The sequence below is a fragment of the Crocodylus porosus genome, unplaced genomic scaffold, assembly GCF_001723895.1.
Source record: "Crocodylus porosus isolate Cpor-Errol unplaced genomic scaffold, CroPor_comp1, whole genome shotgun sequence".
Lineage (NCBI taxonomy): Eukaryota > Metazoa > Chordata > Crocodylia > Crocodylidae > Crocodylus > Crocodylus porosus.
Window position 1 is genome coordinate 8,715,820 of NW_017728949.1, and position 16,709 is coordinate 8,732,528.

A 16,709-nucleotide genomic window follows, 5' to 3' on the forward strand; every position below is an offset into this window, starting at 1 on the left:
CTTGCAGGGATGTGCAGTTTTGAGTGTCTGTAATGGTGAGGTACAATGGTAGAGTTGCTGGTTCTGCAGGGTCTTTTGTCTTTCAAATGCTGGGTTCTTGTCTCTGTTACTGGGTGAGGTCTGTGGTTCCTGGATGAATCAATGCAAGGTGCCAGCCCAGTCATTACAGGCCATTCAGTAGAGGACTGCTACCATTGTATTTCAGTCATTCCCAATCATGTTCATTCTTTCGGGAGCCAATTTACATGGGAGGGATACGTGACTCATACGGTTGCGACACAGGGGATGCCCGGGCAGAGGACACAAGATGGAGACTTGACACATAAAATGGAAACTTGAGATGACTTTGGTTCATTTACAAATACAGGCCTAAACCATACAATATTCATATGAAACAATAAAAATCTACACAAAAATGATAATAATACAATATAGAACAGTAAAAATCAATACAAACCTAATAATTACACAATATAAAATAGTGAATATCCAAAACCAAAAACTTGCTACCAAAATAAAAATGTTAAAGCTTATCCTAAGTCTGAGCTCACTTATACTTGTCTATCAGGAATAGAGAGGGAGAGAAAAAGTCAGAAATGGTTGGGGAAGGGGAGGGAATGCACCTTAAAATAAATTTTAAAAAAAGAAAAACTGGGGGTTTTGCTACATTATAAACCTAAACTCCTTCCTTATCTAAGATTTACTGTCATCTTGCTGGCTGAGCCCTGCAGAAATTGAATCAGGAGTTCTGTAGACCATGTCTGATTTCCTCTCTGTTTATTGACGACGTCACATATAGTCAACTTATAGCATCAACTCAGACTCTCAGTTTGTTTACTGAACATGAAGCATCGCTCAGCCTTTTGGCATGTGATAGACTGGACAGCACTTTCTTTTGATTGCTTACCAGAGAGAAACCTGGATTAGTCAGTGCTAAGCACATTAGGCCTGACTCTGTACCACCCCTGCACTTCGTATAATTATTTCCTTTGCCTACCAACAACAAAGTTGGTGCAAAACTGTTGTATTTTCAGGAATCCTGTGATACCCACTCTGCACAAATATAAATTAATACACACTCAGCAGGGTAAACAAGAACTGAGTCTATTTATTTTTCAGTTGTTTGCTCCTTTACTAGGGAAATTTGGAAATTCGCTTCTCAGGCTGCTGGTGTTTCAAAAGACATGAGATGCAAGACTGTTAATGTTATGTTTCTTGATATTAAAAAAAAAAGAAGGAAAGTTAAGGAATCTTCAGGGCTTGAAAGTCAGTTCCAAATTTAAACTTTTCTGACAGAGGTAAAACTCAGTGTATCTCACCACTGGGCTATCTTCCTGATTTTGAGTTTGCAACATAGACAAGGAAGGCAAGAGGAGAGGACAGGAAAAACCTACCTGACACAAATATTTCTTTGGTTTGAGGTACTCTGTTTAGCTGCCTTCAAAAGAATGGCAATTGATTTGAGATCCCCTAAAGTATGCAAGTAATAATATTGTACTCGTTATGTTATTATGTTCTATCATGCAATGAAAACCAGGACTAATATGGGTCAGTTTCAACATAGATTTCATCAGTAACTTGGGCACTTGAAGCCTTTCAAAAGGTACAACTGGAAGCTGTGGGGTTGTTCCTTGAATTCATAGCAACTAAACATTAATAAGTCAAATTCTCTGGACTAGTCAAATATTATTCAGTATAGGGCCAAAGTAAATGGGGAGTAGACCAAAGATGCTTTTAAAGCCAGTTTTACTCTCTTCCAATTCTAGAGCTACCCTAGACTCATGTAAGTATAGCAGCCTTAAGGCTGCTCTGAATTGTCCCAGGATGCCTACAGTTTCAACAGGTAGTTCAGGCAGTCAATTATCACAAGGGCCCAGCCACATAGACTTTCATCCAGGAATTCCCTCTACGATTGAGATTGAGGGGTCACAAATGACAGAGAGCCATTAGGCCCACTCTATTCCCCTACAACAGGGGTGGGCAATTATTTCAGGTGGAGGGCCACTTACTGAGTTTTGGCAAGCCATTGAGGACCACGTCAGGCAGCCAGAGGCAGATAAATATTAATTTTCTAAATTTTTTAGGGGCCCCGTGGGCCAGATAGAATAACCTGGCAGGCCACAGCTGGCCCATGGGCCACATTTTGCCCAACCCGCCCTACAAAAAGAGGAATCTGTAGATGGCTCATCTCCTCTTTTTATGGATGTCTTGCATCTCTGGTGAATGAATTAGGAGCTACAGCAAGACTGGAAATGCAATCCAAAAGATTCTGTGACACCTTCTGCCATATATGGAAATTTTTGGATGAAAATTAACTAATTTGGAAACTTGGCTTTCTGTAATAATAATTTAGATTTATTGTTTAGCAAATGCTCACAATTCCTCTGTTTCTTATGTTTCTATGAACTGAATACCATTTTAATGACAATATACATTTACTATTTAGGTGATGACTTACTGCAGGTGCATGTAACTGTCACTTAGTCCATGAATGCAAACCAATTGATATAGATGCAGATGTATATCTGGGTTAATCATGATAATACATTTCCCTTGGAAAGCAAGCACTAGGGAATTTAAAAAATGGGAAATAATTATTTGTACTGCCTGCCTCATTTAGTTGTAGTTCTAATTCTCTGACCTTTAGTAGCGTGTATCTGAGATGAGAATTTTACCTTTGTATAGAAAAGGGTGACCTGGATATAGGCTAGATTCTGTCCTCAGGTGGGCAAATTGAGTTTCTCTTCAGTGGGAATCAGAAACACATATCCAATGGATGAACTGAGCTCGCAGAATAAAATAAGGTTTTGTTGGGATTCCTTCCCCGCCCCCCCCAGGATTATGTTAATGTCCATGTTTAGCCTCTTAATATTTGTGAATGATTTGGAAATCATGAAGAGCCTTAGTTTATGCAATCTGGAACTACTGCTGTTTCACAGTAATATGAAAACTTTATTTCCATAGGGTTGTATGTGTTGAGGTCACTGAACTTTGGAGAATTTACTTGTTGCTTCATAGATGACTTGATGTGTGTTATCAGTGAATGTTATGGGAAAATACTTTTATGCTGAATGATGAATAATGAAATAAGATCATAGGGGAGTAAATGGTAGATCTGCTGGTAGACATTTTTGTATGTTTTCCAAGGTGGAAGTACTTACGAGATAAAAAGTTATAATGGTATGGAGGAACTGAATTTCTGAAGTCAATATACAAGCTGGTTCTAGGTGATCTGACTTTCTTACTACTTCAGAAAAATGCCAGTTCAGCTACAGTGCTAGAAATGACTGACTAACTGGAAAAAATATTGTCTCATCTATAGTTAGCTTGAAATCAAGTGGTAGGTTGTTCTCGTTTTTGCAGACATCTATAGTAATTATTTTGAGGATTTCCTTTTGAGGCCTGGGATGTTTCCATTCAGATCTTTTTAGACTGTTATGGGAAAGGAATGGAAAAATTCTTTCTCTAATTCAAAAATGTAATTAACCCTTCTTCCTCCCCCTCCCCCAAACAACTCACAGCTATAAAGAGATATGGATTCAACTAACTAGATGTTTACAACAATGACAGAAAAGTACTTTTAGGTACTGACATCATCACTGCTAAGGGAAATGGTATTTTTATCCTATTTACTGTTTTGTTGTGTTAGCAAGTAGGAGCAGAAGATTTCATAGTTATCAAATAAGATATGAAATAAAAAGAATATGACCTTATTTGGAACAGAAGAAAGAGTAACTAACGTAACCAGATTAAAAAAAAACCTTGGGACCTGGTCTTGCTTGTCTTTACCAAAACAATTAGGTCTTCTCACAGCTACTGGCAAATATAAAGGCTCGTGGGCTGAGCCCTCACTGTATAACTTGTGGGGTAAAGTGATTTTCAGAGCTTCAGAAAGCACCATAGTACATAAAGAACTTCCACACTTTGTAAACCAGAAGAACATTTTTGCTCATCATTGTATAATAGTGGTGGAGACTTTGTTCTTGTGTTTTGACTTACATAGTAATGAAAAAATCATTCATATGCTGTGACGTTTAAAAAAAGTTAATGTTTTAATGTGACATCAGAGCTGTATGAGAGCTAAAAGGAAACACTTTTTTTACACTCTTTACAATTAACCTGTGTCAGAGCACTGACACAAGATGTCACTAAGGTCAAGATTCTCTTGGGATTCTATAAAGAGCTGGTATTTATATGGATGATGAGATCATCCCCAAACACAGATTAAATTAATTAAAAATATATTAAAACGTGTATAAATTCGCATGCTTGAAGTCATACATTATCCATTAATGGAAGGTGTTTCAGAAGAAGCTTCCCCCCTTGACTATGTCTCCCTCTACACATGCAGGCAATTGGATCTAATGCATGATCCAGACAATTGCACCTCCTGACATGCCACGCAGGGCTCCCAGCTGTGGGTGCCACACAGAGCCGGGACTCTTTCATTTTTTTATTCAGTGAAAAACATCACAGGAAGTCTTCAAGTGTCTGATTAACCATTTCCCATATTCTATGTAGAAGTTGAATGCTGCCAGGCCTTAGAAAGTTGATCTAGAAAACTCTCAGTGTGAACCAAAAAAAAAAAAAAAGGAAAAAGGAAAAAAATGAAGCAACTGGGAGAAGCAAAATGAAGAATGTAACGAGAAATACCCATAAACAGCACAAGCTATATATATATATACACCAGTGGGAAGCGCATGCTGTTTTTAACAATTAAATGTGAAAAAGTTGTGCACAGAGACTAAAAATCCCTGGTATTGATCTGGTAACATTATAAAAAAGACAAAGAGAAGCTACTCAAGGTTAATGACATATTTTAAATGATTGCTGCCTGTTACCAGAAACCCTTCTCTGAAACTGCTGATGCTCACACTATTAATAGCTGAAAAAGATACTGTGCCATGATGATTTTAATAATGTAAAGCAGTGCTTCCTAATGTGCCTTTTGGTACAATTTACCGGTTTAGCATCCACATAAGTATATACATGCTGATGTATTCACTATACACCATATACCTATGTACACACATTCTGATCCCGTCAAAAGTCTCTTACTGGACTTGGAATTTCTTCTGATTTAACATGAGAATGTAAATAGCAGTACTATTAGAGCAGATGTCCTTCTATTAAAAGGCTAGTGATTCCTCTACCATGCAGTTTGTAATTGTGGTCTACAGACAAGTTTATGTTGTAGAATATCTGATTTCCCTCTTAATGAGCCATAATTTTAGGTTGGCAGAAATTGCACATTCCCTTCTGAAGCTGGCACCTTATGACACCCAGACGATGGAAAGCCGTGGGCTCCGGCGCTACATCATGGAGATGCTGCCCATCACAGATTGGACAGCTGAGGCCGTGAGACCTGCCCTTATCCTCATCTTAAAGAGACTGGATCGTATGTTCAATAAAATTCACAAGATGCCTACTTTGAGGTGAGCAGGTATAACGGAAACCTTTGGGTCCGTTTCTGATGTTGCACGCCTTGAAGTAATGGTATGTCATTTTACCTGCATTTTACCTGCATACCAAGTAATGGTATGTCATTTTACCTGCATACCAAGTAACGGTATGTCATTTTACCTGCATTTTACCTGTATTGAATCCCAGCAAAAAAAAAATTCTCCTGTTGGTGTACGTGTATGTCATGTTTTTCGGGTGCCAGCTTCCAGTCTGCAATAGAGGAAATGCATATTTCATTAAGAATTACAAATCAAATTCAAGGAGATCAAACTTTTCCCTCTCCCCCAAAGTCTTCAGGCTATAAAGAATTTCATGATCTCTCCTAATTTAGTGTTTTGTCGTTTTAAAAAATAAAGTCAAATTATTGGTAAGGGTATTTATACAGTGCATTACTATGATACAAATATTGAAATGCTCTGTGAAAAGAATAAAAATAGTTTGGAATGATGATTACATCCAAGTGCTCCTGAATGTAGAAGACATGAGCTGAGCAAATGAATCTCCTTCAGGTGGTGACAACCAATGAAGTAATGTGGGAAGGGGAAGGAGGCTTCATGGAATAGTATTTAAGTATGGGATTTCTTAGTCTCTGAGTCACTGACAGGTGACCAACCAGTACATATCGGTGGTATAAAAATACCCATCTTCTGGCTTTTTGGTGGCCCATGTGAAAGGATTTGGTGGTCTCAGTGCACTTCTCTATGGAAAATTTCCATATTGCAGAAACCTTCAGGACAGCTGGCTTTAGTTGCTAACCCTATTGTCAGTCTCAGCTGGGAGGCCAAAGACTGAAGGGTTTGGGGACTGAAATTCACACACTGAACTGAGATGGGGTGAATCATGGGGAAACAGTCTCTTCCTCCTGCCCCTTCCTCCTTTTGCCTCCAGCTGCATTCCCCTTCATTAAAACAACTAAGAGTCAGGTAGCCTGTAGGGGGGAACAGTTTTCCTGCTCCCCTTTCTTGTTGGCGCTTCTCGTTACTGTATCTGCCCTGCCTTTTTTGGATCACATTTTCTTCACCTCAGTCCCAAAGAATCTTCCAGACAATTTCTAAAAACCTTCCTCTTTTTTTAACCTGTTCACAGGTTGCTCATCTCCTGGAACCCCTGTTGTATTGTCCATGTAACATCACCTGCACCTCCACAAAGCCACCTAGCCATTTTTGCTCTTTCTTATAAACCAGGTACAGAGGCTACTGAGCCAATGATCCAAATGCACGAACCAGCTCCAGGAAACTACTAAGTGTTGAGCAGGGTTGCAAATAGGGATCCAGCACAAGCACTGACTCTTTAAGGAGCTGCCTACTTGAAACACTGGAACTCATTTGACATCTCTAGGTTTTCAGTCTCCCCAGGTGCCTAACTCAAAATCTGGGGCTTGTTATGAGTATGGCATATGTAAAGGTGCAAGCATTTGGGGTTCTTGGGCATAACTGATTGAGAACAGCAGGCAGGGGACCTGTGTCCAGGTACTGTCTCTGTTATGGTATCAGGCACTCCTTGTGCTAAGAAGCCTTCTAGAGAGTTTGTTGTGGAGTGCGACTAATAGAAGAGTAGAGCACTAAGCCCCCTAGCAAGTACATGCCTGCCTCGCTCTTCTCCCCAGCATCTAGGTTACTGTGAGGCACCACAGAGACCTGGGAAGTTTCTTGCCCAAAGCAGAAGCTCTGTGAGATTGGAAGTGGGGAAAGCACTTTAATGCAACCTGTGTTGTATCTGCTGGCAGATAAAATAAGACTTGCATCTCTAGGGCTTTTGGTATGCCATCCTTTACAGGAACTGGAATTGCTTTAAAGATTGAGGCCTTTTAGAGAGTGGAGACCTTTTAGATATGAAAGATACTGATGCTGGAAGGGAGCGACCCAGCTGTGCTGACAGGGATGGTGAAGGTTAAGTCTGTAATACTGGGCTGGTTTGTGCTCTGGACTCACTCCCACTGGGAGTCATTAATCTATGAGACTAGGCTGAGCTGTAATTGGAGCGGGTGTCACCGTAAGTACAGGATGCACTCCACTCAAGTTTGCATGGTCATGTCTGCACTAGGGAACCGGTGATTGAGCCAGAGTGGAATGAGTCTCTCTACCACAGAAGTGCAGTGCAGCTTCCCGAAACATAAAACAGTCAGCTCTGTCTCATTCTGCAGGTTCATCTGAGATGGCTGTCTATTGGATTTCCTCAGCTTCACCCTCAAGACCTCTTTTAAAGAGGCCAAGTCAGGCAGTGAAGCCCCATCCATCCGTCCTCTCTCTTTTTCTCTGTTGTTGTTTGTGACGGGTTGCGTGTCACCAGTCCAGCGAGGCAGGAATGCCTCTGCTGAGTTCTCAACTGCCTCTCTAACTCTTGGTGTGCTCTGTGCTTTTTGAACAGCAGGGGTAAAAGTCTTCCCCTGTAACACACTTTGTTGTTGTCATCTTGGACGTCGTTGCTGTCTTACCCGTTCCTTGTTGGAGTCACCATGTATCAGTCTCCTTGTTTCGGAGTGTCTGGTGAAGGGAGTCAACCAGCTAACAGCACCTACTGTTGTATTCCAGGCGACAGGTTGAGTGGGAGCCTGCCAGCAATTTGATTGAAGGGGTTTGTTTGACACTTCAGAGGCAGCCAATCATATCCTTCCTGCCTCACCTTAGGTCACTGATCAATGTCTGTGTCAATCTGGTGAGTAGCCAAGTGGCAATCTTATGAAACTTTGCTAAACTTCATTCTTCTGTTGACTTCTCTGGACTGAAGATTGCAGTTGATCCCTTTTCCTGTCACTTATCCCCCACCCTGTGACTTTGTAGGTGCCACTAGAGACAGTGAGGTACATTTTCAAAGTGGTGCATGGGAAGATACAGGGACCGATAACTATGGTCAGTCGATTTATTTATGTTACTTCCCACACACCACTTTGAAAATCTCCCTCTGCATGATGCGCTGAGAGTTGAGGGCTGCAAGTTGGAGAGTGGGGTGGTGGAGCCTGCACACACCTGGTAGAGGGGAGAGTGGGCCTGGGGACAGTGAGAGGGTCTCCTGCTGTGGAGGAAGCTATCATTTTGTCAATTACTTGGCTAATTAAAAGATTTACACAAGTGGATTCACTCTGACATTTGCAATGTCCCTGGTTTGATTTAGTGCAGGTTTCCATTGTACAATGTTCAGATCCCATCCTTAACCAATAGAATATATTGTTGATGTGTGCCTTGAATCTAAGTAGTTGTAACTCCTGTATGAATGCGACTAGAGAGACAGTACAGGTTTCCCTCACTTTATGCTGTACATGCGTTCCTAGAAAATGGGACATAACTCAAATTTGCATAAAGGGAACCCACTTTACAATGTAACAAATAGGGATACATTTCAAGACCTCGACTGTACTGACTCCCACACCCATTTCTACCACTTTTACAAGACAATTTTGGTACTCACCAACAGCAGACAGTACACACAAGCACAGGGCACTAACATAATGGGGATGGTGACTACAGAAACACGTGTCACAGACAACGAGCGAGGAGCACAGTTCCACACACGAGACTATATTTTGGTGCATGTCACTCCCACAATGCACCACACAAAGCAGCTGACTGTGGGCTTCTGCCACACTGATCACATAAGAGTGAATTTACCTTGCGTATAACAAATTTTTGGTATAAAACAGGTCATCACAAAAGAGCGAATTTGCACATACAGACGCTGCATAAAGTGAGGGAAACCTGTACAGGCAGAACTCAGCTTGTATGATTATTCAGTAATGACAGCAAACAGCTAAGTATGAACTTGCTTTTGAGATCATAATACGAAGGGACAGAGTGCCAGATGCTCACCTTGAAGCCAAAGGAGCTATGGGATTGTGAACCAATTAACTTGTAGTACAAAAAGTACAAATATTGCAGTAGCACTTTTATTAAAAACTATTTTATTATAAAAAATGAAATTGTTTAGATGCTATTTTCAGGGCTTTGGAAAAGAAAGCTGATGATGCTGATTATTCCAAAAAGCTTAAAAAGTAATCCCATTTCTAATTAGAAAGTTCTGTTGACATTCATCAATATTTCTCTCTGTCTTTGTACAGCATTCATACACAACACAATGGTATGGGAACTCCAATTGGTTGCTGGGGTCCAAGTGACTTCTGTGTTGTCATGATAACAATAATTGATCAATAGCTGTTTGATGGACAGTGTTGAAACTGTGAGGCTTCAGACTGCTCAGACCTTGTCTATACAGGGAGGTTCCTACAAACTAATTTAATAGTATGAATGCATAGCACATTGACTATTCCCTGTTGACTTCCTGTGTGGACACTTATCATGCAGTAAGTGTGAGTTAGCATGGAGTAGCTAGTGTACTATGAAACCACATCCTAGTATGCTTCACAGTTGCTCCCTTGTGCAGACAAGCTCTCTGTGGACACGTCTACACCTTCATTAATGCACAGTAGTTACGATGCATTTAGTTTAGTATTTCCTTAATGAATTACTAACTAAATTCACAGTAAGTACAGTTACTGTGCAGTAGCACCAGCACATGGTATTTTTGTGACCATTACTGTGTAGTCTAATAACACTGTGCTGTAGCTTATTAGCATAGGCTTTGACTGGCACACTACTGTGCGGTGTTATTAGGCTACTGCGCAGTAAGTGTCTTGTGTAGATGTGCCCTATGAAACTCTTTTAGTAGCAACCCACAAAAAAACAAAACAAACAAAAGCAGTGGCCAGGAAAATGGGAAAATCTTTCAGTGAAAACAGGAGGCTTTTTCCTCTAAATGTAAGTCTGACTTTTTAAAGTCTAACTCTGGGATTGAATATTGATCTCCCCCCATCTTCTCCTCCCCCATTTAACTTTTAGTACCTTACAACTTGCTGTGCCTGAGGGGACACTGAACATTGTACAAAACTTGGATTGGATCAGACTCAGGACATTATTTTTCCAAGAAGTTAGGAAGAGAAGAACAAGGATTAGAAGTTAAATACAAACCTCCTGCTTTTATTACATTTTTTTTATACACTAGCTACATGGCATACCCTCCAACTCTATCTATTCTCCCAGTCGAGTGCTGGTCATTCAGGCCTGCTACTGGGTACATTAATAGATGTACCAGTTTCCCTATGCACTTTGTCCATCCTCCTGGCTTCCCCTGTAGAAGTTCCCTCTCCTCCCCTTCCTTCCCTGATAGAACCACCCCTTCTCCTCACTGGCCCTAGCTAGTGCAAGGCATTATGGGATACTCTTTCTTGAAGAGCACCCCAGTCTCATGCTGTCTGAAATGTACCTGTTTCTCTTTCATAGAGGTTGGAGGGTATGGCATGGATGGAACTGCAGTAGTCAGTACTGGTGATGTGCTCTGTTTGTATTGCAGGTGATGGGAGTGGTAGGACCTTCCAGTGTTGCTGATGGATTACCCCTTCTTCATCTCAGCCCTTATCTCTCGCCACCTCTGCCCTTCAGCACAGCTGTTGTCCGGCTTGTAGCATTGCAAATACAGGTGTGCCTGCCTTGCCTGTTATCAGGCCTGTTTAGCTTGTGGTTGAGACACCAATTCATAGGTGCTCTTTTTTTTCTGCGAAAGCTGGGCAAAAACTGTGGAACAAAATGTAACCTCTCCCCGAACTGTAGGGATTTGGAACATCAGGACTGAGTTCAGATCTCAACAATGGACTAGATCTGGAGTTGGTGTCAGTCAGCCAAACCCCATTGAAGTCAATGGAGCTATGTTGATTTGCACTTGCTGCAGATCCAGCACAGCATTTTAGGAGTCTTCTCAAGATTGTAAATGATGAGAAAAATCCTTTCTTAGGTCACACCCATGCAGCCTCACCAAACTCCCTGGGGTGCCTGGACTTTACTGAGCATGAGTTTGGTCCTATTTTAAGCCAGTGCTAACTGGTACTGTTTGCACAAACAGAGAAGAGAAAAAAGCTCAGATACCAATAGATGTTTGACCTGTAAACTGCTTACCAACTATCATTCTTGATTATCCAGAACAGTGAATGCATGGTGACCTCAATGGGAGGAATTTCATAAGTATATTCCTTTTCAGAGTAGCACCTTATATTTACTATTTTGGACAACTGTAGATTTTTTAAATGAGTTTGAAGGCAGCCGTCCCAGGTGCATATGGACTCTTTCTGCCTACATCTCCTTTATATCTCCTTGGCACAAAGCCAAAGGTGACAAAGAGCAACCATGGGGCAGAATGAAAGTGCAAGTTTCCTATCCTTAATCTGTATTTCTGTTTTTAATTAACCAATGAGCAGCACATCCATCATCCAGTTGAGCACTTGAACAGGTCTTTCAGAGCATGGGAAAGAAAGTTACTGGGCCAAGAGATCAAAAGACTGCACTGTTCTGTTAGAATGAACCAGGAGAGCTCATCCTGGAGATGAACATCGACACTGATTGGTGCAGAGACACTGCATGCTTCTTTCCATAATGAGAGATCACTTCCAATAAACATAAAAAATGACCCTCAGCTAGCTCCACCTCAAATCTTTGTTCAGATTTAAATCCAGACTCCAAATGAACTGTTAATTTTAGGGTTTTTAATGGGGAGTTTTCACATGCTTTATCCCCTTTTTCATGTGCTTTTCATGGGTTTCAAATAGGATCAAAACTGGAAATGCCACACTATCACCAGAAAAGTCATTCCTCTAGTATTTCCAACAGAATCTAAAGCTGACAGTCCCATAAGGAAACCTCTTCTCTTGGGATCTCCAGCCCACATTTGCATATTGAAGTGTTTCTAAAGTTCATTTTCAGCTTGTATCTAAGTAGTCAACTGTTTAAAGGCTCTATTCAAGCTTTGAACACTCACTCATTGCCTAACAGTAGTTCCTTTCACCACTATTACTTCCGACATGGAGAAGAATCTGTTCATGGTGAAAGGACATTTTTTCCAGGCTGGAATAACTGCTGAGATGCAACTAAGTGTGCATTTTATTCGTTTACAGGAAAGAAGGTCACCATAAAGTTAGGGACTTGGAGCCCAGGGAAAAGTGGAATAACCTCCACATTTAATAAATGGGTAGCTCCTGTAACTTTCTCTGCTCTTTTTTTTTAGGTAGTTTGGGCCACATGCTAATCTTGTTTATATCAGGATCAAAATGGAATAAACAGCACACACACTCCAGGGGGATTCAACTGGAATTACAACAGTATAAATGAGATTGGAATCTGGCCCTTTATCATGTGATTATGCTAAAGCAGGTGAAATTTAGATTACTCTTCGAATTCTCTTCCCTCATACAGGTATACTCAGAATTTGTAAGTTAATAGGGCCAACAGCTGTATTGTGTTGTTTTTAAAAACAAGTGTATGGGGATCATCATTCCCTACAGTGTATATACTTTTAAATGGCTGATGAAAATGTTTAATCCTGTCTTATTATTATTGCACAGGCTTTGAAAGAAGATTTTCCCCTAAGCCATGTGATCTCCCCATTCACCAATCAGGAGAGAAGGGAAGGAATGCTTTTAAACCTACTGATTCCATTTGTCCTCACAGTAGGATCTGGAAGCAAAGGTCTGATTAATTTAACAAAAAGATTTTCTTTTTCTTCCCCCTTCAAACAACAAATGTTTCCACTTTCCTACTCTCTTGCTTTTCATTTGGCTTCCTGTCCCTGGTAATATGCCATTAGAATTCATTGGGAAGATTGAAAAGCCTTCAGTGTGAGCTGCTGTTTCTCGTTTCCATTTCAACTGTGTCAGAGATCAGTCATTCTTGAATTCACTCTTTAACAAATGCACTTCTCCTTTTGAAATAGGTAACCTGACAAGGAGTGTGCTGGAGAAGACAAATTCCTCTGTAGTGTGTCCCAGAGTTAATGGGGTAGAAAGGATGGAGGGGCTCAGTGATTCTGGGTCACCACTGATTGCCCGCCACCAAATTCCATGCCTGTTATCTGGTGAAAACAGAGAATGAGGGTGGAGGGAAAGGGAGATGAGATCATTTTGCTCAAAGATTGAGATCTTTAATTGTGCCATGCTGCTGTGTGCGTTGGTGCTAAAATAACTTTACCTTTGCTCACAGGAGGAGAACAAGGTAGGGGATGAGTTTGGTGGAAGGGATGAGTTTGGAACTGAGTCTTTTGTGCTTCGATAGAATGTGGCCTGATGCATTTTCTTTCTGTCCCCTTTCTGCCACCCCTCTCCATGCACTACAGACAGCCCATGGCTGGAGCAGCCTGAAGTCCTGCTGCTGCTCCAGACTGTTATTAATATCCTCCTACCACCTCGCATCATTAGCACATCCCGCAGCAAGAACTTCATGCTGGAGAGTTCCCCTGCACACTGCTCCACCCCCGGGGATGCTGGGAAGGACCTGCGCAGGGAAGGACTTGCAGAGTCCACCAGCCAGGCAGCTTACTTGGGTGAGTAAAGTTCCCGTTCCCTAATGAAAAGAAAACAACAGCAAAAGGGGGAAGGGCATTCAGGACACCATGTAAAGCCACAATGGAGGGAGAGAAAATCCTGACAGGCTCCGGTTAACTGAACTACTTACAGCTGTTTCAGGTGAGGCCAAGAGGAAGGGGTAGTGCACAGAGTGAACTACACCAGAAATAGCTAGAATGACAGTGCTATCTCAAGGCAGATAGAGGTGTTACCACAATATGTTTAGATAGACCCAAGTTAATTTAAACATAGCCAGGTTGGGTGCCAATAGCAGTGAAGCTACAGTGACTGTTGTCCTGACCAGGTTTGTACATCTTGCACAGAATCCTTTGGCATCTAAGGGCAGTTATACACGTGCTCCAGGGGATTGGGGGGAAGGGTAAGTGAAGAGGGTGGCCTATAATTAGAGAGGCTCCAAGAGCTGCTGTAATTAAAGTACCCAGAGAGTCACGTGTATCAGCATCTTTGTTTTGAAAAATGGTGGCGGGGATGCTTTAACTAAAGCATGTTTGAAGAGCTTTAGTTAAAGTTCCACCACCGCCATTTTTCAGTGCAAAGACGCTGATACATGTGATGCGGGAGTCTGCTGGAGTGAGGTAATTACCACACTCCAGCAGACTCAATTCATCGAGCATCAGTACTCATGGTACCCAAAGCAGCTAGGTTATAGTCAATGCATGATGCAGTCATGCCATGTGACTGAAGTGTAGAGGGAGCTAAGGGTGGAAACAGATGTCACCTGGCATCTCATTTGTGATGCCATAAAAATGTTTATGGTTGCACAAATGGTGTGTGAAAGATGTTGCTAGTGTTTGTCATGCCACATCAAGGTCAGGGACAGACACTACAATAAACTGATATAAGTGATCTGAAACCATTTCAAATCTGTAACACAACAGAAGTTCAGTGCACATAAACCACTTTCAAAATGGCCAAAAGTAGTTTAAGATAAATCTGGATCGATGTGATATCAGACTGTACTGATTTAGTTTAAATTGGTTTATTGATTTTTTTTTATTAATATATTTCATGTTCCAGGTCAAATCAGCTAAATCAGTTCCAAATCATATTGATTGAGCAGAACTCAGTTGTTCCAAAAACCATATCAAGTGAGCAGGCGGAACTCAATTGTTCTAAACACCATGTCTGGTACTACAACTGGCGAGCCATCCCATCCCAGGCTCTCACCCTGGGACTTCAGATACTCCCAAGTCCATTGGCAGGCATCCTGTGTCTAGGCCCAAGCCTGGAGGTCATGGGATTTGGATATCTCTACTTCATCTTAGTCCACAAGAAACCGAGAACTACACTTGATCTGAGCCAAAAGGCCTAGAAGCAATAAATTGGTTTATTGAACTTCTGTCTGAGATCCCTTCCAGATTCAAGTTAACTCTCAGTCTTCCAGCATCCCAGGATGCTTTCTACCTCCCCAGAAAGCCTCCACATACAGAGTGGGCAAGTTAGCCTTGGCCCAAGCTGTCCGCTCCAGCCAAGCAGGGAGGTCTGCTCTAACACATCCTGGCTTCTGGCCTGCACCACTGCAGACATGTAGCTGCATTTCCAGAATCAAAAGAAAATTTCTATTCACTTATCTACAGAGTTCAGACTAACCTGCAAAGACTGAATAAATTCAGCCTCAGAATTTTTAACTGTCTGTACTTAGCCCAAAGGAAAATCAGTGGCTCAACAGCAGGTAGTGATGGACTCTGCCACTTTACTGTGGCAGAAGTCCATTATAGATTCATAGACAGATTCATAGATTGTAAGGGACTGGAAGGGATCTTGTGAGATCATTGTGTGCAGCCCCCCTGCACTAGGCGGGCAAGGTGACAGTCCAGTCTCCTCTTGAAGATTTCCAGGGTAGGCGATTGCACCACTTCTGGAGGGAGTTTATTCCACAGTCTGGACACCCTAACTGTGAAGAAGTTTTTCCTAGTGTTAAGCCTGAAATGGTCTTCCAGGAATTTGTAGCCATTACTTCTGGTTTTCCCCAAGGGTGCCCTGGTGAACAGTTGTTCGCCGAGCCCTTGATGTATTCCCCTGATATAGCGGTAAGGTGCTACCAAGTCCCTTCTCAGCTTTCTCTTTTATAGGTTAAAGAGACCCATCTCCCTCAGCCTTTCCTTGTATGGCTTGCCCTGCAAGTCTCTGATCATACAGAGGGCTCTTCTCTGGACTCTCTCAAGTTTTTCCACGTCCTTGTTGAAGTGCGGTGCCCAGAACTGGACGCAGTACTCCAGTTGCGGTCTCACCAGTGCTGAGTACAGTGGAATCACTTCCTTGGTTTTGCTGGAAATGCACTGGTTGATGCATGCCAGAGTATTGTTTGCCCTGCTGGCTACAGTATCGAACTGATGGCTCATGTTTTTACTATGGTCTATATTAGTATGAACTGAGCCTAGGTCCCTTACAGTTGTGATGCTAGTCAGTTCAGCACCACTGAGCCTGTAAGTATGTAGGAGTATGTTGGAGCCTGTAAGTATGTTGGAGTATGTTCATCCCCAGGTGGAGCACTTTACACGTCTCAATGTTGAACTTCATTTGGTTCCGGTCTGCCCAACCTGGAAGCCTGTCTAGGTCTGCCTGTATCTGCAGCCTATTTTCAAGCGTGACCACACCCCCCATAACTTGGTGTTGTCTGCGAACTTAGCCAGTGAGCTCTTCACCCCCACACCTAAATCATTGATAAAGATGTTGAAAAGCACTGGACCAGGCACAGACCCCTGAGGGACAGCACTGGCCACTTCTCACCAGGACGACACAGATCCATTCATTAGAACTCTCTGGGTCCTACCTGCAACCAGTTTTCTACCTACCTGACTGTCGAGCAGTTAAACCTGCTATCCTCCAGTTTTCCCATGAGAACATCCTG

The 16,709-nt window shown here is 41.9% G+C and overlaps 1 protein-coding gene across 2 annotated transcripts in view; it reads left to right on the forward strand.

Moving 5' to 3' along the window:
- Positions 1-16,709, forward strand: part of UNC80 (unc-80 homolog, NALCN activator) — a 195,195-nt gene that overhangs the window by 155,418 nt on the left and 23,068 nt on the right. For both annotated transcript variants that reach the window (XM_019553643.1, XM_019553642.1), the window contains exons 52-56: positions 5,235-5,435; positions 7,995-8,118; positions 10,804-10,929; positions 12,842-12,965; positions 13,609-13,815. In XM_019553643.1, the coding sequence (XP_019409188.1) occupies positions 5,235-5,435; positions 7,995-8,118; positions 10,804-10,929; positions 12,842-12,965; positions 13,609-13,815 (782 nt within the window). The remainder of the gene's footprint in view (positions 1-5,234; positions 5,436-7,994; positions 8,119-10,803; positions 10,930-12,841; positions 12,966-13,608; positions 13,816-16,709) is intronic.